The sequence below is a fragment of the Chelonoidis abingdonii genome, chromosome 1 (genome assembly GCF_003597395.2).
Source record: "Chelonoidis abingdonii isolate Lonesome George chromosome 1, CheloAbing_2.0, whole genome shotgun sequence".
NCBI classification, from domain to species: Eukaryota; Metazoa; Chordata; order Testudines; family Testudinidae; genus Chelonoidis; species Chelonoidis abingdonii.
Window position 1 is genome coordinate 25,692,446 of NC_133769.1, and position 24,228 is coordinate 25,716,673.

At 41.9% G+C, this 24,228-nt stretch overlaps 1 protein-coding gene and 1 long non-coding RNA gene across 3 annotated transcripts in view; one reads left to right on the plus strand and one right to left on the minus strand.

Moving 5' to 3' along the window:
• The window catches only part of RSBN1L (round spermatid basic protein 1 like), a 109,796-nt gene extending 97,199 nt beyond the window's left edge, over positions 1 to 12,597 (minus strand). For both annotated transcript variants that reach the window (XM_075064500.1, XM_075064498.1), the window contains exon 1: positions 12,013 to 12,597. In XM_075064500.1, coding sequence (XP_074920601.1) covers positions 12,013 to 12,565 — 553 coding nt within the window. In that variant the 5' untranslated portion in view covers positions 12,566 to 12,597. The remainder of the gene's footprint in view (positions 1 to 12,012) is intronic.
• The window catches only part of LOC142046621 (uncharacterized), a 107,177-nt gene that overhangs the window by 27,043 nt on the left and 55,906 nt on the right, over positions 1 to 24,228 (plus strand). The gene's annotated exons all lie outside the window — the stretch shown is intronic.

Consider the following 24,228-nt stretch of genomic DNA (forward strand, 5'->3'; position numbering starts at 1 on the left):
TAGTACTTTTTAAAAAAGTGAAATCTCAAATATCCATTTGAAATCCACTTATTTGGTTATGTAGATACAGAGGAATGTTTAACAGTTTAAGAACACTACTTCATTGGTTGTGACACCTGCATATATGAAGTGCAGGCAAACATACAAGAGCAGGCCTCCTAGACTTGTGTGCAAACAAAACACACAGCATTTTTGGAATACAGAAAGGGTTATTTTCTTCTTATTCAGAACAGCCTGAAAGATTTGGCTGGTGTCCCTTTAAGCTGGGAAGAAGAAAATCCTGGAAGGACAGAACTTGGAATCCGAAACGTTATTCTAGAAATCTCCTCGCCAGTGGAGAGAAGGATATTTTCCGTTGTGAACGGCAAAGAAAGGCTTCCTTACATTTCTGTAAGTTTCTGAAAAATATATAAGGGTTTAGTCTTCATGGTTCCAAAGAAAGCCTTCTAGACATATACAAATACAGTTTTGGTTTTTTGAATATGAAGGAAACAGCCTGAAGAGAGGTATGAATTTACAAATTTAAGGCCCCAAATCCAGCCTGAGCACTAGGGAGTTCTGCCAGGGACTGGAAGAGGAGGAAAACAGGACATCGCATCAGCACGACAAACAAGGCCACCAACTCCAGTTTTAGGGCTAAGGACTATGCCACTTGTATCTTAAATACGTGCAGAGGAATGATCAGGTATTCCGTACAGCAGCAATCAACCTCAGCCCAAGTTTCTGCTTAACAATAGCATGCAGAGCTGGATTCTATTGTGCATCTCTATATGTGCTCTCCATGTCCTGTCCCCTCACAAAATAAAACCTATAAGAATATTCTGTGGGAACAAAACAGGAACAGGATTTGCCTTCAAGAGAAGTATAAACTCTCTCAATTCTTCTCAGCAAGTGAAGCTTCTCTCAGTTTAAGTTTTATATTTCAAAACTAAACTTCTGTATGCCTGGAACTTCCAAGAGAATTCCACCATCAGCACCACTGCCCTAACACTTCATGTGCACTTAAATGTATCCTATTGATCACTACTGCTTAATCTAATGAGATACTGGATGACTTGCAAGAAAGTTGATCAGAAACTTCCAGAAGTTTATAATGATAGCTGGAATGGGAAAGTCTGAGGAAGTTCCTACTGTCTATGTTCTGAAAGTGAAATAAGTCTACCAATTCCTACTTCACTGAGGAAAGAAAAGGGGAGTGAGGAAGTGTTCACATGAAGCATCATATAGAATATGAAGGAAATGAAAGCAAACCAAATAAAGGGAAAGGGTTAAATTTAAAAGAAAAAAAATAGGAGAGGCATGCTCCCAATTCCACTAAAGTGTGAAAAAGATAAAAATATATTTTCCAAAGTCATTGGGGAAGTCTGAATATCAAGCAGGATCCCCAGCAGATGAAAAGTGAAGTAATGCAACTCTAGCAATTTCCGTTTTTCTGCTTCAGTTGGGGAAGCCCACTAAAAAAGTAACGCCTACCAAAAAGTCTGAGGGCTTGGCTACACTGGAGAGTTGCAGCACTGGCGATGGGGTTACAGCACTGCAACTTACTCTGTGTCCACACTTGAAAGGCACAGCCAGTGCTGCAACTCCCTGGCTGCAGCGCTGGCTGTACACCTGGTCTGCTTGGGGTGTAACGATTGCAGCACTGGTAATGCAGCGCTGCTCATCAAGTGTGGCCACCAAAAGTGCTTTTATTGGCCTCCAGGGTATTAAGAGGTATCCCAGAATTCCTGTCCACAACAAACAGGAAGAATGGCTGAACTACGAGCTCCCCGGACCTACTTATCTAAAAAACAAACACAGCTGCTCTTTGCTCCAGTGAGCAAGCGAGCAGAGGCAGGGGAATTGCTTTGGAATGTTCACAGCTGTTTGCTTGAGGAGGAGGGGAGGAGTCCATGTTGAGCAGCTGCTTATGTGGTCTGAAGGCTATTAGGAGTGCATTATTTGCATTAGTGAATAAGAGAGGTGGGGGAAGGGTCAAACTTTTTAAATGATTGAAGGTAGGTGCTGTGTATCTTCCATCCTTTAGAACTTGCAAGGCAGGGAGCTGAGACCAGTGTCAGCTCCAAATCCACTCTCTTGGGTATGGCTACACTCACACTTTACAGCGCTGCAACTTTTGCGCTCAGGGGTGTGAAAAACAGATACAGCGCTGTAAAGCATCAGCGTAATCAGGGCGGCAGCGCTGGGAGCGCGGCTCCCAGTGCTGCACGCTACACCCGTAAAGGATGTGGTTTACATGCAGTGCTGGGAGACCTCTCTCCCAGCGCTGCCGCTCCGACCACACTCACACTTCAAAGCGCTGTGTGTAGCGCTTTGAAATTCCAAGTTTAGCCATACCCTCTGTCTCCCCCACATCCCTGTCACACTCCACCCACTCCCCTGTTTTGAAAAGCACGTTGCAGCCACTTGAATGCTGCGGGATATGCTGGCCACAATGCACCACTCCAAAGCCACTGCCAAATGCTGCAAATGTGGCCACACTGCAGCACTGGTAGCTGTCAGTGTGGCCACACTGCAGCGCTTTCCCTACACAGCTGTAACTCCCAGTGCTGCACATCTCCAAGTGTAGCCATACCCTGAGAGAGCTGGAACAGCAGAAGTAAGGAATGAACTACTGCTGCATGACTAAGGAAGTGCTGAGGAAGGACTCCACCTACCCTGCCGGGGACAGCAGAAGCAAACAGTCTCTTTCCACCACAAAAACAAAAACAGAGTTGGTCTTGAATTAGGATCCATTAGAAGACATCAGGTAAATAGTTTCCTTATAAAGTTTTGCCAATTTGTAGCAAAAAAGAAAGATTACCTCACTGGACTCCTGTAACAGTGATTTAGTACCTTTACTATGGTTCTGAACAATAACCTTGCCTATCAAAAGTTATTACATTTCTCTTTTTAGAATTGTGTCAGGTAATGTCATCCCTGTCATGCTTAATTAAGCCAACAGAGGGCTGCTAGAACCCTACACTTTCCCTAGCCCTTTTCCTCAGAGACTCATCACAATATAACCCAGTCATTAAGAGGCACACTACTAGAACTTTATGGAGAAAAAAAAAAAAAAAAGAAGACTTCAGAACTTCGTAAGGCTCATCTTGAAAACCAAGAGGCCACCTAAAACTTGTTGGAGGTTCTCCCCTCCTGTAGGCTTAAAGAATCTTTAAACAAAAATCCAACCCCTCATAGAACACACATGTAGTACACATACTGCCAGAGGCCTTGTCATCCCATGTATTTTATAGTTCTGCTGCTGCTCCTTGGCTTTGCTCTGGCACGGAGATCTGTCGTAGGAGCAACCCATTTCCTTCATTTAGTAAACCTAAGCATTCCAGTGACCACTGGATGAGCTCTCTCCCCTCACGGCAAAACTCAATCCAAGGACCTGTTTACAGGACCACGTGAAAGCAGGAGAGACTACAACTGCCTCACACCTTGCAATGAGTCTGAATCACAAAAAGACAACATGGGCATACACCAGAACAAGAGATTTGAGGGTGTAGGTAGGAGGCAAAGACACAGGATATCTTATCTAGGGGACCCGACACTGGAGTGTGCATAATTAAACAGACAAGTCACTTCAGCAGTGACCAACTGCAGCATGGGATAGCCGTAGAATAACTAACTGAATTGAACTACTTATATCAGAATGGCAATGCATCCACATGGAGCTTACACCAACTGAATTCCGACAAAAAACTGAGTTAAGTCAATTCTGAAGTGACTTAATTTAGTTAGCAAGATAAGCAGATAGAAGCTCATGTGTGTGTGGACACAAGGCAGATTGTACTGGAAAAAGAAAAGTGTGATTTCCTTGTGTGCACAAGTCTCAAAAGAAAGGAACAGTGTCCATCTACCTTCTTCCTCCACCTCCTTGTCCTCACTTTGTCTCCCCCTCAAGGGGTACAGAAGCAGCGATCCCCTTCCTATGACATTAGGAGATCTGTAGAAGGATAGGGAGAGAAGGAGGCCTATTGCAAGGTAAAGAAATCATTTTCTTTTCTGTGGATTTAAGAACCATCCCCACACACTAGGTTCAGCAGCTAACACCCTCACCCTCTCTCTCTCTCTCTCTCTCACACACACACACAAAGCTATTCCCTTAAGGTATGTCTACACTTCAATGAAAAACCTGCAGCTGGCCCTTATCAGCTGACTCAGGCTGCGAGACTGTTCCACTGCATTGCAGATTTCTGGGCTCAGGCTAGAGCCCAGGCTCTAGGACCCTGCAATGTGGGAGGGTCCCAGAGCTCAGGCTGCAGCCTGAGTCCAGAAGTCTTGCAGATGACACAAAGCCAGGAGGTATTGCCGATACAGAGAAGGACCAGGATATCATACAGGAAGATCTGGATAACCTTGTAAACTGGATTAATAGTAATAGGATGAAATTTAATAGTGAAAAGTGCAAGGTCATGCACTTTGGGATTAACAACAAGAATTTTTGTTATAAGCTGGGGACTCATGAGTTGGAAGTAACAGTGGAGGAGAAGCACCTAGGAGTATTGGTTGACCACAGGATGACTATGAGCCGCTAATGTGATACAGCCATGAAAAAAGCTAACACAGCCTTGGGATGCATCTGGCGAGTATTTCCAGGAGAACTAAGGAGGTGTTAGTACCATTATACAAGGCACTGGTGAGACCTCATCTGGAATACTGTGTGCAGTCCTGGTCTCCCACGTTTAAGAAGGATGATTGCTCTCTATAAATATATCAGAGGGATAAATACCAGGAAGGGAGAGGAATTATTTAAGCTCAGTACAAATGTGGACACAAGAACTAATGGATATAAACTGGTCATCAGGAAGTTTAGACTTGAAATTAGAAGAGGGTTTCTAACCACCAGAGGAGTGAAGTTCTGGAACAGCCTTCCAAGGGGAGTAGTGGGTGCAAAAGACATATCTGGCTTCAAAACTAAGCCTGATAGGTTTATGGAGGGGATAGTATGATGAGATAGCCTAATTTTCACAATTAATTGATCTTTCACTATTAGCGGTAAATATGCCCAATGACCTGTGATGAGATGTGTTAGATGGGGTGGGATCTAAGTTCCTGGGTGTCTAGCTGATGAGTCTTGCCCACATGTTCAGGGTTTAGCTGATCATATTTGGGGTCAGGAAGGAATTTTCCTCCAGGGCAGATCAGCAGAGTCCCTAGGTTTTTTTTTGACTTCCTCTGCAGCATGGGGCACTTGCTGGAGAATTCTATGCACCCCGAAGTCTTTAAACCATGATTTGAGGACTTCAGTGGCGCAGACATAGGTTAGGAGTTTATTACAGGAGTGGGTGGGTGAGATTCTGTGGCCTGTCATGTGCAGGAGGTCATACTAGACGATCATAATGGTCTCTTGTGACCTTTAAGTTTAGGAGTCTACACTGCAATGAAACAACCCTGCAGCCCCAGTCAGCTGATATGAGCCAGGTGCAGGTTTTTCTTTGAAATTTAGACATGCCCTCTGTGCCACTCCCTACCCCACTCCCACGACCCTTTTATCTGCTGACCAGTCTTATGGAAACACGAGAAGATGTAAACCAATCTGCGTATTAACGTGCCCTTCAGATGCTTCCTTACTTATGGTGGGTCAAAATTAGCTTTCACTCAATCAATCATTTAAAACCACCATTCATAAACTATCTATCTCATATCTGAGAGAAAGTACCAGAGGGCCTCTAATGTTAACTTGCCCAAAAAACAAACTGTGCATTTCAAATTTTCAAAGTTAGTATTTATATTACATCAGCATAAGCCGTAAATGCTAGATCTTCTAGCTATGGTGTTAATCATCATCAGGTAATTTGCAGAGGTAGTCAGGGTCATCAGTTTGATCTACCTGGTGCATTTGCCAGCATACTAACAGGACACTAGTACTCGCGCACAGCAAAAAGTTTTGTGATTGCCCTGCAAAAGCAAAGCAATCAGGTATAGGAAGGAAAAGTGTCTTATGCATGTCACCTGCTATTTTTGAAGAGTTCACATACCATTTTCTACTCTAAGGTTAAAAGAACTTTAAAAAAGAAAAAAAAGACAAATGTACTCCCGCTTTTATTCATCCCATTAATAACCTACCAAATAGCTTAGTGTAACATAATATGGTCAGTGCTAGTAGAACAGAAGACCAGGACTTATTATACATTCTCATTTTATAGTCCCTTACTTTGCTGCCTCTAATCACCCTAATTTTATGCAACAGTCTTGAACAAACTAATATGCAATTTAACAGTTCATTCAATATGTGGATCTAAAAAAAAAAAAAAAAAAAAAATTCAATTAAGCCTCATATCTCAAGGTGATGAGGAAATATTCCCATTTCAAGAATGAGGAATGACAGAGATTAAAAGTTTTGCCCAGATAACAGAGTCCCTTGTATATCTGGACACAAAATCTAAATCTCCAATTCCCAGACCTGTGATTTAGCCGCATCACATTTCCACCTCCTTAAAATAATTATTTTGCTGCATATTCACATTGTCAGTTTGTTATTACTGACCAAGACTTTTAATCATGACTCTGTGTTTGGAAATTGATATGCTTACAGAGTAACACACACTCACTTTATATACTGCTAATATTATTATAATATATATATATATATATATATAGCTTAAATACGTAAATCATTTAAAAATGTTTAACAGCTATAATTAGTATGGGAATGCTACAGGCCCCAGCTGCCTTAAAAAACAAAGAACATAAGAAAGCTATCCAAATTATAAAACCATATTACACCACTTACTGTCACCTTGTGATCTGCTTTTCCTACCTCCTAAAGATGAAATGGAGGGAGTGTGAAGAGAAATTAAATTAAGAACTAATGTATGTCACTTGCACAGTAAGCAAACATTTCATATGATAGATTACAAAAAAAATGCACTGATAACAGCCAGGGTCACAGGAAAACAGAGAGCAACAGAAAGTCGTGTATTAGAGAAGACAACTCAGAAGAAAAGGTAGGTTGCTTTTCTTAACTGTAGAAGGAATCTACTGTAAATCTGAAAGCTACAGAAAAATGCATGTCTCTTCTGAAGGTAACCTTTTATGCTACAGGTCTCAAATTTTTTTTTTTAAATGAAAGACAGTTGCATTATTTTGACATCTTGTTTATGTTTGATAGCATGGCATTCTGCTGCAGAATCCTGTGCTCTTTAGCTACTACAAGATTTTCTGAATGAGAATCACGTCATGCTTGGCCATGGAATTTAATCATCTAAATTTTATCTCTATACCTGTGTTAATACTGCTTTAGGATGATAAGTTTTCATTTTTGTTCAGAAGAAACTGAGGATGGTCTTTCTATGCTTTTACACAGCAACAGATTACTTAGCACAGGGTGCATGATATAACTCTAATCCTGGGGGAATTCTGCACCAAAAAAAGAAAAAAAATCAAAAATTCTGGGAACGTTATTTTTGAGTTCTGCAAAATTATGCATATTTTATTTATCAAAATAACATTACATAATCATGCCAGTTTCAATTATTTTGGTAGTTTATTTCAATATACTTGTCAGCAACTACGTCTATAACAAAAAAACAAAACAAAAATTCCCCCAGAGTAAAGACAAATAAAACCCTTTGACAACCCAGTTTCTGTTCCTCTACGCCCCCCCCTCCCCGCGAGCCCCACTGCTGGGCCTCCCCAGTCCAGACATCTGCAACCCATCCCCCACAGAGCCCAGCTGGGGGGCACCTTCCAGAGCCCAGGAATCCAGACGGAAAAACAGCCTGGGTCTCGGGCTTGTACAGAGTTTCCTGCAAGACACCTCCTTCCTTCAGAGTCTGCTGGGAACTGCAACTTCTCAGAACCTCCAGCTCTTCCTGCCCCTTCCCCCAGGCTGTATCTTCTATTTGCGAGCTGGGAAGCTGGACTCTGCCAGGTCCAGTGGCCCCTAGTGGCAGCCAGCAGCTCTGCAGCACCAATTCTGTAGGGGAAAAGGAAATTCTGCACACGACATGAATTCTGCACAAATTCTGCATTGTGCAGTGGCACAGACTTCCCCCAGGAGTACGTACGCACGCAGATTGTGTGGAATCTAAGCTCTTTTAAACAAAAGTTGCTCACTCTCATGGCTGCAGAGAACCTCCCAAAAAATGAACAGAGTTTAAATCAAAGTTATGATGTTCAAATGTCAATATTAAAGACCATCATGGTGATGGCACTGCCACGTCAAAGTTAACCAATCATTCTGGTGGTCAGAACAGGTTAGGAGGGAGAAAAGCTCTCAAGTAGCAGAAACTGGGAGCTGCTGCAGAAAAGAAAATACAGCAATAAGAGTTTAAATACTACATAAATACACTATAGTCCCTTGATCTCTGTGTGAATTGCCTACTATCATTAGTGTCATTATGGAAAGAGGGAAGTGTGCCATTTTGAATTTATACCTGGGCGCTCAGACCATAAACAAACATGGGATCTGTCCCTCTCATCCAAATGAGCTTCACATCCTTGATCTACAAGATTTAATTTCTTTGCATTACTCGGAAAGAGAAGGTTCCTCAGTAATGAGCTCACTTACCAAAGGAGGATACCCAGTAAGTAAACAAAAATCAACAGCCCTAACTGATTAAAGATCTAAGTACAATCATTTGAAACAGAAGGAGAAAACCTCACTTCCTTTCTCCCCTCCAAATCATTATTCTCTAGCCATTATACAACAAATTAGGACTATGAAGATGCCATTGCAAATCATTCTCCCTTTCTGTTGGCAAAGACAACTTTTCTTGACAATTGCAACAAGGTGAAGTTTCTTCACATGCTCCTAAACTCATGCCAATTATAAAGATTGGAAGACTTGCTTCTGAAATGTATTTGAGACATTTAGATTGTTAGCATTACACTAAATTACATTAATAATATTTTTACAAAAACAAAGTCCAAGTACTCTATTTGTCTGTTTCTCAGCCAACTGCTATTTCTCATTTCAGCAACACAACAGTGGAAAGCAGAGTTCAGTACCATTAACAAAAAGACTAGCTGATACACATACCTGTTTAAAAAGTGCTGGAAATGGAATGAAACTAAGGTATCTTCTATTTCCCTGCCAGTTCAATATTATTCCCTAAGGTACATTTACTAATCAGTGCTTTTTCCAACCTAATTTTAAGCATCTAAAAACAGGACCATCACAATGTGTCTCAGAAGACTGTTTCCACAGCCTACTATGTATGTCAAGACTTAATTATATACAGCAGTGGTACTCAACTAGGGGTACGCGTACCCTTGAGAGTACACAGAGATCTTCCAGGAGGTACATCAATTCACCTAGATACTTGCCTAGTTTTATAACAGGCTACATAAAAAGCATTAACCAAGTCAGATCAAACTAAAATTTCATACAATGGCTTGTTTATACTGCTCTATATACACAATACATTGAAATGCAAGTACGATATTTATATTCCAATTGATTTTATAATTATACACCAAAAATGAGACGGTAACCATTTTTTAGTAATAGAGTGTTTGATTTTTTATGTCTGATTTTATAAGCAAGCAGTTTTTAAGTGAGATGAAACCTGGGGTACACAAGACAAATCAGACTCCTGAAAGGGTACAGTAGTCTGGAAATGTTGGGAACCACTGGTAAACAGGTAACCTTTTCCCCTTTTTTAAATTTTGTTTCATGATTCCTAGTTATACTATCAATTTGCTATGACACCCAGAAAACTCAAGACTTAGAAAGAATGGTAGACATCCCACCTGGAGGAGTTTATCCCCATCCCTAAAACAACGAGGGCATGAAGAATATATCCCTACCACTATATCATCCCCCCTCAGTCTCCTCTGGGACCTCCTCTCCCTTGAATAATTCCAGGACATACCTCTGCTAATTCTCACAGCTTTCCTCAAGCAAATGTGAAATTTATTGTTTCAATACTGCCCACCCTGTTCTGAATACCAACAATGAAAAAGTGACCGACCTTGTAAATCTCCATGATGCTGCTCATCATTTTTCCAGCAGTAAAAGCAGGGAAACTGTCTGGCTGCAGACTCAGGACGATGATACTGCTTCAGCTTATATTAAGTTCACATTTAGAAAGTTATAATTACAGCCAAAACAGCAAGATAAAAAAACACCACACAGTGCTATCGAAAAACTGATGTAGTGGGGCCCTCATTTGCTCTGAAAAGTTTTACCCATTAGGGTGTATGGATTTTTCAAGCAGTAACTGAAAGGTTTGGACAAATATTCACAAGGCTTTATAGCTAAAATCTCAAGTACTTTTGCCTGTCCATATACTATCTGTTTGTCATTTCCCAGAGAAAAGCCTGTTGTTGTAGAACCTCTAATAAACAGCCAACCAGTATTTTCAAGGGGGCCCAGCTTCATGTGACAATTATATTTATCATGCAGTATCTTTTAAAGACTTAGGAACATTTTATCTAGTTATTGTAACATTGTTTCCACAGATGCATTTATATGTTTGTGACATATTGAGGCAATATAACACACTGAATGAACAGAGTTTTTTTTCCAAAACTTTGTAGCAAACATACTGCTGGGTAGCTCTTAGTACCCATTTTCCTAGCAGGCAGGAAGACTTCCATCCCTATTTGACATATATATGGAGAATTACCTTTTTAAAAAAAAAATAAGTATTTCTGGTGAAACTTGTGGAAGTATTTTTGGTGAAACTTTCATAATTAGTCTTAAGTATTTTACTTGTTCAACTATTGTGTCTCTGGCTTGTCAATTTAAATACCAGAAATGTGTAGTGTTTAAGACCCCAATCCCACAAAGACCTATGCACATGCTTAATTTTAAGCTTGTGAATAACATACAGAACCATTCACAACGCTAAGCATGTCCTTAAAGTCTTTAAAGGATCAAGGTCTAATATTAATGAATAAAAATATGAATAGAAAGAGTCTAATTATTAAAAGAAGCAATAAGTTTTAACTAAAATGGCCACTAGCCTAAGATAGCCCTAAGCATCAGGAATTGTTCTAAGCTCTTCTCATCGTACATGGGAAGAGAGGCTTGTAGACCCTAAAAGTTGTGTGGTGATTTTGGTCAAATATGAAAAAGCCAACACATTATCTACCACTCCTCCAGAGGAAAGTTCAAGGTTTCTGTTATGTTCCAAGTTATGTTCAGCCACTTAAGTCAGCCCAAAACACATTCTGTTTCTTCTGAGCCCCCCTAAGTACTTCTCAGAAGTTTTACCCTGATGATCCTCTGGAAACGATTCTGAAGAGGCACTTAGATGAGGTGTTCAATGGCCACCTCTCTAAAGTCTAGAGGCATGTTGTTCTCTACCACTGCATGGCACAACCCATAAAAAAATAATAGCCTGAAAAAAAATATACACCAGGGTCTCATATATGTTACAGGAAAGAGTTTGCAGCTTACATCTTTTCGGAATATTCATTATTTGCACAGCAATGGCAAGAAGAGTTTCATTTGATGAACTGAATCAGACCACTAGCAATCCTTATTTCCCTAATAGGTATGAAAAACTAAGGCCTCTGGCAGCTTCCAGCTGACGCCATCGCTAATTCCACACCCCCTTTTTTGACAGCATCCGCCAGACCGAGCTGTTGCTGCCGCTTTCTCTACGAAACCTACACAACAGCAACTCTCTCTCCCAACGAGCACTCCAAGCCTAGGTATCCCTGGCCTCTTCCGTTGTCGGGGGTGGACGCGGGCACAGTCTTTTAGAAACACCCTTAACAAGCCAACATATTTACTGAGGGGTGGGGGAGGAAGAGAGGCAGCCATTCCGATTACAGAGTAACTCAACATTACAACCATTTCCTGCTCCCGGCCAGCAGCTTCAGGGAGACCCAAAGTCCCGTACCCGGGAAACCCCCACCTGCCAGACACGCCCTCCCCCCCGCGGTGCTGCCCCCTTCCTGTCCCCTCCAAGCCCTGCCACATCCCCCCTTTGATGGCTCCCCCAGCCCCTCCCATCACCTCCTCAGTCACCCTCCATTGAAACCGGTGGTTTCCCAGCTGTCCAGCCCGGGGGGGATTGAGGGGTCAGTCACCCTGCGCCGCTGAGCGCAGCCCCGGGCACTCACCTTTCTGCAAGAGCAGCTTCACCTCGCCGTTCTCCTCCCGGCAGGCCGCACTCAGGCCGCCTCCCACCGCCAGGGCCCCGTGCTTCCTCTTCTCCTTGTCCCGCTTCTCCTTGGGCCTCTTGGCTTTGCTGCTGCTGCCACCGCCACCCCCGCCGGCGGCCGGGTCGAGGCGATGCCTGTGGTGGCGATGCTGGTGCTGCTGGTGAGAGGGGGCCGGCAGCAACAGCTTGCCGTGCACTTGAGAGGGGAAAGCGAAGCCTCCTCCGCCCCCGGGTGGGCCGGCAGGGAGCGCCGCGAAGCCCCAGGCGGTGGGGCCGCCGTAGCCCGACGCTGGTGGTGGCGGCGGCTGCTGCCTATTACTCCCGCCACCACCGCCCCCTTCGCCGTTGACGCGCTTGGGGCCCTTCAGGCCCTTCTCGTCAGCTCCCTTCAGCCTCTTGGCTGCCGGCTGGGGCCCCCGGGAGGCCTTAGCGGCCGGAAGCGGCCTGGCGCCGAAAGCCTCCTGCTCCAGCGGCGGCACCGCGCCGCGAACGGGACTGGGAGACTCCGCCATTTTGGGCTCCTGCTTCTATTTACTCTTCGCTCGGATCAACCGATAGCAGCGGGAGGGGCGGAGAGCAGGGCCGCGGCGCCATGGTCTCGCCCAATGGGAGGGGGAGATGCCGGAGAGACAAGGCGCCCAGCCAATCACAGGGGAGAGGGGCGAGTGCTGAGGGGGCTAGGGAAGGCGGGCTCGGCTGAGTGCGCAGTTGGTGGGTGAGGGGTGGCAGGGCTGCTGTCATGGGTAGCTCAGCTGCTTGGGGGGCGGAGACACTTGAAGCAGGAGTAGGCAGGAAGGGAAGGTTGAGGCGCGCGAGCGGCTGCCGGGCAGCCTGAGGGGCAGGCAGGGCTCGGGCGGCGGATGGGCAATGCCTGTCACTTTAGCACGCGGGGACGCTGGGAGCTAGAGCACAGCGCTTTCTCCCTGAGGCAGGGCCGGGGCCCCTAGAGCACCACAGACGCCGGCCTTGGATGCAACCAGAGTGTACGCAAACGGTGCGGCAGCGTCCCACACCTACCCTGGCTGGGTCACTAAAGTATAGAGAAAATAAGATTTGGTGTAACTCTGAATTTTAAAATAAACTAACAATCTACCTAGTATCTCATATCTTTACAGAGTACTACCTCTAAGAGCTGGCTTGAGAGCCAAAGGAGGAAACTATGTCCTGTGATCACAGTGCTAGGCCTTGTGTCCACACATAAAACTTGCACCAGTTTAAAGGTGTGGGTTTCTTTTAAACCAATTCGTGTAACATGGAGCAAGCTTGTTAGCAGACCATCTTACTTCAATTCCAGACCTGCTAAGTCTCCTACTTTAGCAAGGAGATGCCTGTTTTTAGCTGCACTTTAAACCATTCTTGCCCACAGCTTAGATCTCTTGACTTGGCCAGCTGAAGATTTATTTTAATTGTTTAACCAGATGTAAAATAATAAAGATGCCTATCCAAGTCTCTGGTCTCTCTAACAATTAATCCTACAATAAATACATTTAAATTATGTCTCAGCAGCATTAACATCAGTTCTCCATGAACTTGGCTGGCCAGCCAGCCACATACCTCCTTCATCATCTAGGAAGCATACGGTATGTATACTCTGCACTGTTAACTTGGGTGATTAGCACTTGGTGGGGTACTCGAGGGGTTTTTCCCAGTCAGTTGTGGGAGAATTTTTCTCTCCTTTAGAAGGAAATAATGAGAAGGGCGCTATCAGCACTTGAGTGAGTTAAGCTTCATCCTGACTGCAAAGTTAAAGCGGAGCTTGAGTTCTAACTCACAGACCTACCAAGTAAGGGGGATAAGAATAAAACTGAGGTAACAGCCTGAGTTAACTGTGCTGTGTAGATATAACTATAGCCTCAACCTTCTCCAGAAACCCTTTTTCAGCTTGCCCCAAAAGTCACCAAATTTGGGCTCACTCAAGCCAATTTCCAGAGTCTCAGAAACCTAAAAGAATGTCCTGACAGGCCCTCCTTCCCCCCTCTCCAGCCATTATACTGAGGATTCAGCTCAAGTGTCCCAGCTGGGGGTTGGACTAGATGACATCCTAAGGTCCCTTCCAACCGTGATATTCTATTCTATAAGAATGGCTGTACTGGGTCAGACCAAAGGTCCATCTAGCCCAGTGTCCTATCTACCGACAGTGGCCAATGCCAGGTGCCCCAGAAGGAGTGAACCTAACAGATAATGATGAAATGATCTCTCTCCTGCCATCCATCTCCACCCTCTGACAAACAGAGGCTAGGGACACCATTCCTTGCCTATCCTGGTTAATAGCCATTAATGGACATACTCCTTCAGTCAAAGAAGCTAATGTTAATGTTACCTCTGCCATCTCCCTGCAGTATCCTATTTTAAAGCTCTTCAGAAAGAGGAGCAATTGCCCACAACTACTTATTGAGATATCTCCAACAGAAAAGAACAAAGACACTGAAGAGCAAACCTATCCATTCTCACTAGGGTTTGCAGGTAAGTCAGCAATACCTCAGGATCAACTGAGATCTAATACCATCTGCTTAGATACCAGGTCTTCACCACTAAGACAAGATAATAAAATCTTGGGGTTGGAAGGGACTTCAGGAGGTCATGTAGTCCAACCCCCTGCTCACAGTAGGACCAATTCCCAAACAAATTTTTGCCCCAGATCCTTAAATGGCCCCCTCCAGGATTTAACTCATAACCCTGGGTTAGCAGGCCAATGCTCAAACCACTGAGCTATCCCTCCCCGCTAGTCAGTGTAGTCTGTGCCATAGCCAGGTCTATGCCCAGACTGACAAGGGTCAAGAAGATCAAAGGAATTTATATACTGTGATTGTTATCTCTCAATAGCCTTTTCCACAGTCATACACAAAAAGGGAAGATGTTGGTAATTAGCAAGATTGTCAAAGTTCAGCAATGGCTTTTTGAGCAAAGGCCACACTATTGCTTCCTTTCAAGCAATAGGCAGCCTGCCCTTTTAAAGAGCGGTGTTAATAATCTCCGTAAGTAAGCGACCCAATACTCTCCCACTGGCCTTCACTATCTAGGAACAATCTGAATCCAAAGCACATGTTGTGGGATAAAGTTCTCCCAAGCAACTCTAGTATATCAGGAAGCATAGATGTCTGAAACTCTAGCAGCAAAGATGAGGCCCATGTTCCCTCAAGACCTTGTTCTGCCACTAAAGAAATAGACAGCTACCCTAATCTGATCAATCTTGTCTGAAAAATAGCCAATAATTATCTTGCAACAGGAGAGATCCATACTAGCTACTGAACTGAGATAGTCTGGATTTACCAGACTACCACCTGAAACAAATCTGTTGCCCAAGACTTTATAGGTGCTAGAATAGTGGAAAGGGACTTTTCTTTTTCTTTTTTTTTTTTGCCATTCTCACAACCACAGTTTAAAACAATCTTTACACTACAATCAAACAGCCTTAGCAGGAAAGTTCTGCCACTGGTGCTTTAGCTGTCTCCCTCCCACACCCCAACCTCAATTTTGTGAGCATTCATGGCCTGCCATACAATTTCTATTCTAAGATGTGGCCCCTGGGCCAAAAAGTTTGCCCACCCCTGGTTTAAGAGGTACCCAAATTCAATTATAGTGCTCACCCTAAATAATCAAATGAGATTAACTTGGCTCCTAATCTTAGGATCCTTAGAGCCACATGAGGGAGCTTAGAACTTCAGAGAGTGACTGAATCTGCAATAGCTGTAATTGTATCTTGTTTAATTTTACCATTTTAAATCGCTAAACCAGGGGTAGGCAACCTATGGCACGTGTGCCGAAGGTGGCACGTGAGCTGATTTTCAGTGGCACTCACACTGCCCAGGTCCTGGCCACCAGTCCAGGGGGCTCTGCATTTTAATTTAATTTTAAATGAAACTTTTCTTAAACATTTTAAAAACATTATTTACTTTATATACAACAATAGTTTAATTATACATTATAGACTTACAGAAAAAGACCAGCACGCAAAACCTTAAATTAGAGTGAATAAATGAAGACTTAGCACACCACTTCTGAAAGGTTGCTGGCCCCTGGGCTAAACCTTTCCTAACGTGACAATCGCTATTACGTCTTTATATGGCTGAACTTATATCTTCTAACTTGGCTTTTTTGTTTGTGTGAAATGTTTGGATCAGATTTTTTCTTCTATTGAGACATAAGAATATATCTATAATCATGGAGAAAACTTGAGAAATATTAATATACACAATTTGAACTCATAATTTATCTCATATTTCAAAGGTAATCTTCTTGGCTATAGTCTTTTATTAACATCTAGGGGAATTTAGAGACGAGTTGAGAGGTCGTCAATATTTTTCCATGAATATAATAGAAAATGTTGAGTGACTAAATTGTTAATATAAATTTGAATACAAGATAAGCACAATGAATTTCTTACTTCATACTAAGATCTCTGTACATACCTAAATTGTAAACTCCTTGGAGCAGGCACCATCTTGTTCTGTGTTTGTACAGCAGGGTCCTGGTTCATGATGAAGGCTCCTAGACACTATGGTAATACAAAAGAAAAGAATAAGACAATTTACTGTGTCTTTTGCATCAACAGAGAAAACTCCACTAAATTTGGAGTTTAGTGTTCAGTAAATACTCTCCTATTACAATTTTATTTTTTATGTATTATGTTGGAACTGTTTTGGGAAGCTTAATACAAATCTCATTCTAACATTTCGTACTGTCAGGATGGTACCCTAGATATCTCTTTTAGTCAGTCCTGTAGAGACATGCATACATAGTAACTGCAGTCCTCATTTTCTAAATTGTCTTAGAATCAAAACCATGAAACTCAGTTCCACCTAAAATTCTATCAAGATCTCACTTTTTTAGGATTCATTCACTTCCATGGGTTTTATATGTGGCAGATTCAAACAATTTTGCACTATTTATAGTTAATCTAATAGAATCATAGATTAGGGTTGGAGGAGACCTCTGGAGGTCATCTAGTCCAACCCCTTGCTCAAAGCAGGACAAACACCAACTAAATCATCACAGCCAGGGCTTTGTCAAGCCGGGCCTTAAAAACTTCTAAGGATGGAGATTCCACCACCTCCTTCGGTAACCCATTCCAGTGCTTCACCACCCTCCTAGTGAAATAGTGTTTCCTAATATCCAACCTAGACCTCCCCCCACTGCAACTTGAGACAATTGCTCCTTGTTCTGTCATCTGCCACCACTGAGAGCAGCCTAGCTCCATCCTCTTTGGAACCCTCCTTCAGGTAGTTGAAGGCTGCTATCAAATCCCCCCTCACTCTTCTCTTCTGCAGACTAAACAAGCCCAGTTCCCTCAACCTCTCCTCATAAGAGCTAGACTTGTGGTTAGCCCTGTGCTGTTACACAAGAGGAAAAGTCACATTGCATACTGGCAGTGCTAGCCACCTCAAAAGGGGAAAAAACAGTTGTGACCTGCCCCCCCCAAAACTTGCATAAAAGGAAACATAAGTGCCACACTGTACCCGAGTGGTACAGTGGCTGTGCTTCCTGGAACTCCAAGAGGAACTATGTCTATTCAAGGAGTCACAATTGAGTTTAAACTAGCCAGTCTTCTATACAGTACCATCATGTAGGTTCTGAGCTGATATTGAACTGAAAACTTTCATGAAGTTCACAAATTCTTTCATCGGGGATTTGTTATTTTGACAGTTTTTAATGAGTTTTCTTAAGCATAGCCTGTCTCTCTTTGATAAATCAACATTGACAACAATTTTATGAACTCCAGTTCTCCAAAAATCCCTTGTATTAGTCAAAATGCTCTTGTCTCCCAATCTAATAGTACGCTATTCTATCCAAACCTCCTGACTTAACTTCAGATTTTATTAAGGTTTGAGTGTCTCCATGAGACTTGTAAAATTGAGGTTTACATGTATTTTAATCAAGTGCCCCTGATCAATCTGCAATCAGTGTAAAAATATTAATGCAACGAATAGTTAAATTGATATGTCTGTATTACCCAGAACTTTCCTAAATAAGACCTATCTAGTACTTTCCATGCATAGATCTTAAGGCCTTTTACAAATGAGCTGAGTATCAAACGTTGAAACTGACATAAAGGTGCTGGGAACAGAAACCAATTCTCTGATTACCAATCTCTCTGTGTGTCGTCTGAGCCACAATACTTCCTCTTCGTCCACTCATTTTACTGTTCGAAGTCATTTACTATATACAGAAATCATAAATGTACAGAATGCTTTACAATTATAGATTGACATGTTCATTGTCCCAAAGATGTTATATTTTAAGTAAAACAAGACAGTGGGGGAAAAAGAGAGGTGAGATTGCTGGAAGAGGTGCTTTTACTAGAACAGATATGAAGGACATAGTGTGTACTTAGTGGATGAAGCCTCAGATAGAAGTGTTGAAGGAGAAAATTAGATCAGAGAAGCAGGACCAAAGTATTGTGAAAAGCATAAGGAATGACAAGAAAAGTAGGGGGAAGTGAGAGCTGAGATGTAGGTAGAATGATGCGATATAGTGCCTTTCAGACTAGGATTAGGAATTTGAATTGAATGCACTAAGAGACAAAGCCAATGATAGGATTTAAAGGGATGTGGTTGGTATTGAGGAAGATAAAGATGACTTGCAACAATATTATAAGCAGACTGAAGAGGCGCTGAGGTGCAGTGAAGCAAGACAGAAGTTGAGGAAATTAAGGTGAGACATTACTAATTTGTGGAGCATTTTAGCAATAGAGATGATAAAGAAAATGAGGATTTTGAGTCTTATATAGTATATATAAGAATATATATACAGTATAAGGTGGATCCAGTGGATATAGTGTATTTAGATTTTCAGAAAGCCTTTGACAAGGTCCCTCACCAAAGGTTCTTAAGCAAAGTAAGCTGCCATGGGATAAGAGGGAAGGTTCTCTCATGGACTGGTAACTGGTTAAAAAATAGGAAGCAAAGGGTATGAATAAACAGTCAGTTTTCTGAATGGAGAGAGGTAAATAGTGGTGTCCCCAGAGGTCTGTAGTGGGACCAGTCCTATTTAACATATTCATAAGTGTTCTGGAGAAAGGGGTAAACAGTGAAGTGGCAAAATTTGCAGATGATACAAAACTACTCAAGATAGTTAAGTCCCAGGCAGACTGCAAAGAGCTACAAAAGGATCTCTCAAAACTGGGTGACAGGGCAACAAAATGGCAGATGAAATTCAATGTTGATAAATGCAAAGTAATGCACATTGGAAAAATCCAACTATACATATAAACAGGGTCAAAATAGCTGTTACGCAACTCAAGAAAGAGATCTTGGGCTCATTGTGGGATAGTTCTCTGAAACATCCCAATGTGTAGTGGCAGCCAAAACAAACAGAATGTTGGAAGGGATAGATAATAAGACAGAAAATATCATATTGCCTCTGTATAAATCCCTGGTATGCCCACATCTTGAATACTGTGTGCAGATGTGGTCGCCCAATCTCAAAAAAGATATATTGGACTTGGAAAAGGTTCAGAAAAGGGCAACAAAAATGATTAGGGGTAAGGAACGGCTGCAGTTTGAGGAGAGATTAATAAGACTGGGACTTTTCAGCTTGGAAAAGAGACGACTTAAGGGGGATCTGATAGAGGTCTATAAAATCATGACTGGTTCCTCCTCATAACACAAGAACTAGAGGCCACCAAATGAAATTAATAGGCAGCAGATTTAAAACAAACAAAAGTAAGTATTTTTTTTACACAATGCACAGTCAACCTGTGGAACTCCTTGCCAGAGGATGTTGTGAAGGCCAAGACAATAACAGGATTCAAAAAATAACTAGATAAATTCATGGGGGATAGATCCATCAATGGCTATTAGCCAGGATGGAGTCCCTAGCCTCTGTTTGCTGGAAGCTGGGAATGGGCGACAGGGGATGGATCACTTGGTGATTACCTGCTCTGTTCATTCCCTCTGGGGTACCTGGCATTGGCCACTGTTGGAAGACAGGATGCTGGGCTAGATGGACCATTGGTCTGACCCAGCTTGGCCGTTCTTATGTTCTTATTATTATTTGTGCTTATATTGAGAAACTTAAACTCAATCTTTTTACTTTAACCAAAAGAAGGTGATCACATTCTACAAGTACTGACTTGGAGAAGAAATTTCTGATAGTAAATGGCTCTTTAACGTAGCAGAATAAGGGGTTCAATGGTGGGAAGTTGAAGCTAGAAATATTCAGACTAAAAATAAGGCACAAATGTTTTAGCAGTAAGGAAAATTAATGATTGGAACACTTACCTAGTGACATAGTGGATTCTCCATCAATTGAAGATAGCACATCATTTAGAAATTGAGCTTGCTGCAGAAGTTACTGGGTGATGTTCTTTGGTCTGTGTTATGCATAAGAGGTCAGACTAGATGATGATAATCATGGTCCTGTCCTTTATATCTATGACTCTGAAGAGAAAAAAGTTACATGAACGTGAGAAATACTGGACGGTGTGGAGGAAAGGAAAAAAGAGCTTAAGGCTCCAAATCCTGGTCTGCACTCTGGCTATTTGCATATCTAAACCCAGCAGATCCAGCCCCAGAAAATCTCCCCTATTCAGGGGGAAACTCAGACAACATAGCATCACCATAGCCTAATAGCATTCAGCTACCAACATAAGGGGGATAGCGTGTGCAAGGGGGATACACAAGCTTTGCCTACATCCTGGCAATTTCTGGATATCAAGGCAGACACTTGCCAGACAATGTGTTTTAAAGCAGCCTTTGGGGACAGTGGGTTCAGGATCGAGTGAGTCAGTGCAAAGGGCACTGTTTGCATTCCCACCTTTAAAATGCAGTAATTGTGTCTCAGACACATCTGAAGAGCTGGTCCAAAGATTAAACTGAACTTTGAGCCTTGGGAGACAGGAAAACAGTAGAGTGAGAGTGGGTGAACACCAGTGGAGAGAAGTGAGGAAATTGAGGAGGCATTAAGGGACACACTGAAGGTTTGATTAGCAAGGAAGAAAGAAATCACAGTTGAAGAATCAAGGAGAAAGATGAAGTGGAGAAAGAGGGATCAGCAGCATTATGGAAGGCAGACAGATCAAATATTCCCCATTTAGATTTAGCAGCAGTAAGCAACTGTTTAAGCCTAAGTGAGGACAATTCTGGGGACGCAAAGAGGATTGAATCCAGAGTGGAGGAATGAATTGAGGATGAAGTCAAAGCTATGAGAGCTCCATAATTTTATAGGCAAAATGGAAGAGAGAGATTCATGGGAGAACTGAGGGAATTCCCCCCCCCCCCCAAAAAAAAAAATAGAAGAAAGTGTATGCTTGAGGCATGGTGGTGGGGAAAATGTTCCAAAAAAGAGAGAGTGGTCAAAGAAAGATAATTTTAAATAACTTTCATTTTCCTTCTCTCTTTTAATTCCTCCTCCAGAAATATTGGAATGGAGTCTGTTTGGTTCTGGTGCATTATCTACCTTCAATAATTTCTATTTTACTTTTTATTTTTAACTGAGTTCTTCCAGTATTTAGTTTTTCTTCTAGAGAAAATGTATTTCTGTGCTTGTCTTCAGTCTACACATATTCTTTTGTGAACATTTAAAATGAAGAATTCATTTAGCAATTCTGCAACATCTGCTTATCCTATAATTAAATTTCCTAAACCCCTCTTACATGTTGTACTGGTTTATTCTGTTTATTCTGTTCCCTATTTGAAAAATGACTTGTCTTCTGCAATCTTCATTGTTAATTTCCCCATCTTTTTGTACAGTATTCCTAAACTTTGCATTTGTTATGTCAATTTCCTTATCTGTGATTATTGCTTGTATATCCACATTTGCCTTCTGCTTATGTCATACAGTGAGCCCAATTCTCCTGTTACACAAGTCAGCTAAGGAGCAATTCCATTAAATTATTCAAGTTTTACATTGCTGTAATAGAACAAAGTCAAAAGTTGAGAATTCTAAAGGTTCAATTACTCTCTCAGGACTACCTGACATTAGAAGCAGCAACGGATGACAAGTGCTGAGATGGCGTCCTGTGGGGAATTGGACTAGATCTTGTGTAATACCTCAAGGCCCAAAATGATATCAAGCTGTTCAGAAGGTCATTCAATGCCTTTTTCCACTATCCAAGGAAAAATAAGAAAAGATCACAAGCTGTTGGATGTCCTGCAGCCACAGGACAAAGTCAGAGTGGCCTTTTCTAGAAACATACGTCTTCTTGACTCAGCAAAGGATGTATTATCTCAAACTCTCATCAGTTGCTTGAAGTGCTGACATTTTCTCAGATTGTGTGGCAGTTTTTATTTTTCCCTTCCCCATAAATGTATGATAATCACTTCCTTGGTGACCTCTGATCAATTCAAGGACAGAAAGACATTATGAAGGCTCCACAGGACAAAAATATCAGGGATGCTTAATCAGCTGTATAGGAAAACTTTTTTGGCGAGACTCTGTGTATTCTGTGGCAAAACTAGAACTAAATTCTGTGGCGAGGGCCCTGGTATCTGTAGCACTCCAGGACTACAAACCAGAAATTCTCCAGCAGCTATAGGTAAATTTTTAAATGGATGTTTTGATTTACAAAGAAAAAATAAATAAGCAGTATTGTATTCCTTGTGCTATTTGTTTTTACATTAGATTTAATTTGGTTTATTCCATGTTTTCAGTATGTAACAGTTTTGTATTAATACATAACTGTACTTAAAAGTTGTCTCAGGTGGGAGAATGAACTGTAGACTTTGGTAGCTGGGTGGGTAACATGGGAGGCTTTTGGCACCTGAAAAGACATAGGAAGTGATCCGAGATCAAGATAAGCACCTTAGCATAAACTTTCTGCTAAAATTATCAGCTGTCAAATAGTTAACAATGCTGGTATTTGAAGTTGTCATTTGGTTTCAGTCTTCAAAACTCCATTGGGGAGGGTGGATCAATTGTTGCAGGCTGTCCAGAGACTCAAGAGGATAACACTACATAGAGTTTATATTCTGTTCACTTTTAGGAGATTTTCTTGGAAGCCAAAATAACTAAAACTGCATATTTTTACAAAACAAAACTTAGATTCTGGAGCACTCATATATTAGAGGTGAATTCTGATCAATTTTTTGTGATGGCAGAATACAAAGCCTGAGAGTATGATTGTCTCTGTATTGACCAATTTCCATTTACTAAGAGGTAGCCCCTTACAGCCATAAAGGGTGTAAATACATAGGCAGATAGATATGGTGCAAGGCCTTGGCAAAATGTGATCTTAGCCCTTTGACCTATTAAGATCAATTCTCAAATGTGGTCATTAGGCATTTCCCATGCAGCATTAGGACTACAGCACTTACAATGAGACTTGATGTGACAGGACCCTTTGATTCATGCACTTTTTGACAAAACCTCAAAGGGAGCAGGTTCCACCCACCCTTCCTTCCCCACCTGTCCTTGAGATTATACATTATTCCACCTCTTCAGAATGGTCTGCCTGAAATTCCCTAGGAGTCTAGACCCATAGAGTTTGTAGTAAAACAATATGTATTATGGCTCAAAAAGGAAATCATTTACACAATGAAGTGGTGTGCATAGTCTGTTGTATTGGAACATACTAATGAAAATCCTACTCTCAGATGCTTTGTTTCCAAAACAAGATCAGCCCAAACTCCCAAAACTTAAGAGTTTTAGTGTTCAGATACTATAATCATGGGAGATATATAAACTGTGTGGAGCTAATATTATCTTTCTGATGCTTATACAGGGCATAGCACGACAAACCCCTTTGTCCTACTGTAATACAAATATTAAATGAGGACCTACATAGAGTTTTGGGCACTGCTGATTCCCTCCCCCCTCCCACACCCGAGAGTGGTACATTCTATCCCTTAACTGTAGGCTCAGCAGTCCCTTGTGTCTTTAACCTGTTAGCTCCTTTTTCTCTGCAAACAGTGAAGAGGTTCCCAACCAATTGCTGTGTAACGTCCGAGGCCTTTTTCTGCAGTCATACTAAAAGCACAGCAGCCATGAGCCAAGAAGCAGAAAGTCCACATCTTCACATTTCTTCTAAATTATATCAAAACAATGTAATATTGGACTGTTAAGGCAGCCCTCCTAATAGTACCCACCATCACCAGATAAGTAAGGAATCTCTTAAGATGTTTGAAGAAAACTTTGCTTGATAGCATTCTGTTGGGCACAGAATCACTTAACAGTTTATAGATTCATAGATTCAAGGACTGGACGGGACCTCGAGAGGTCATTGAGTCCAGTCTCCTGC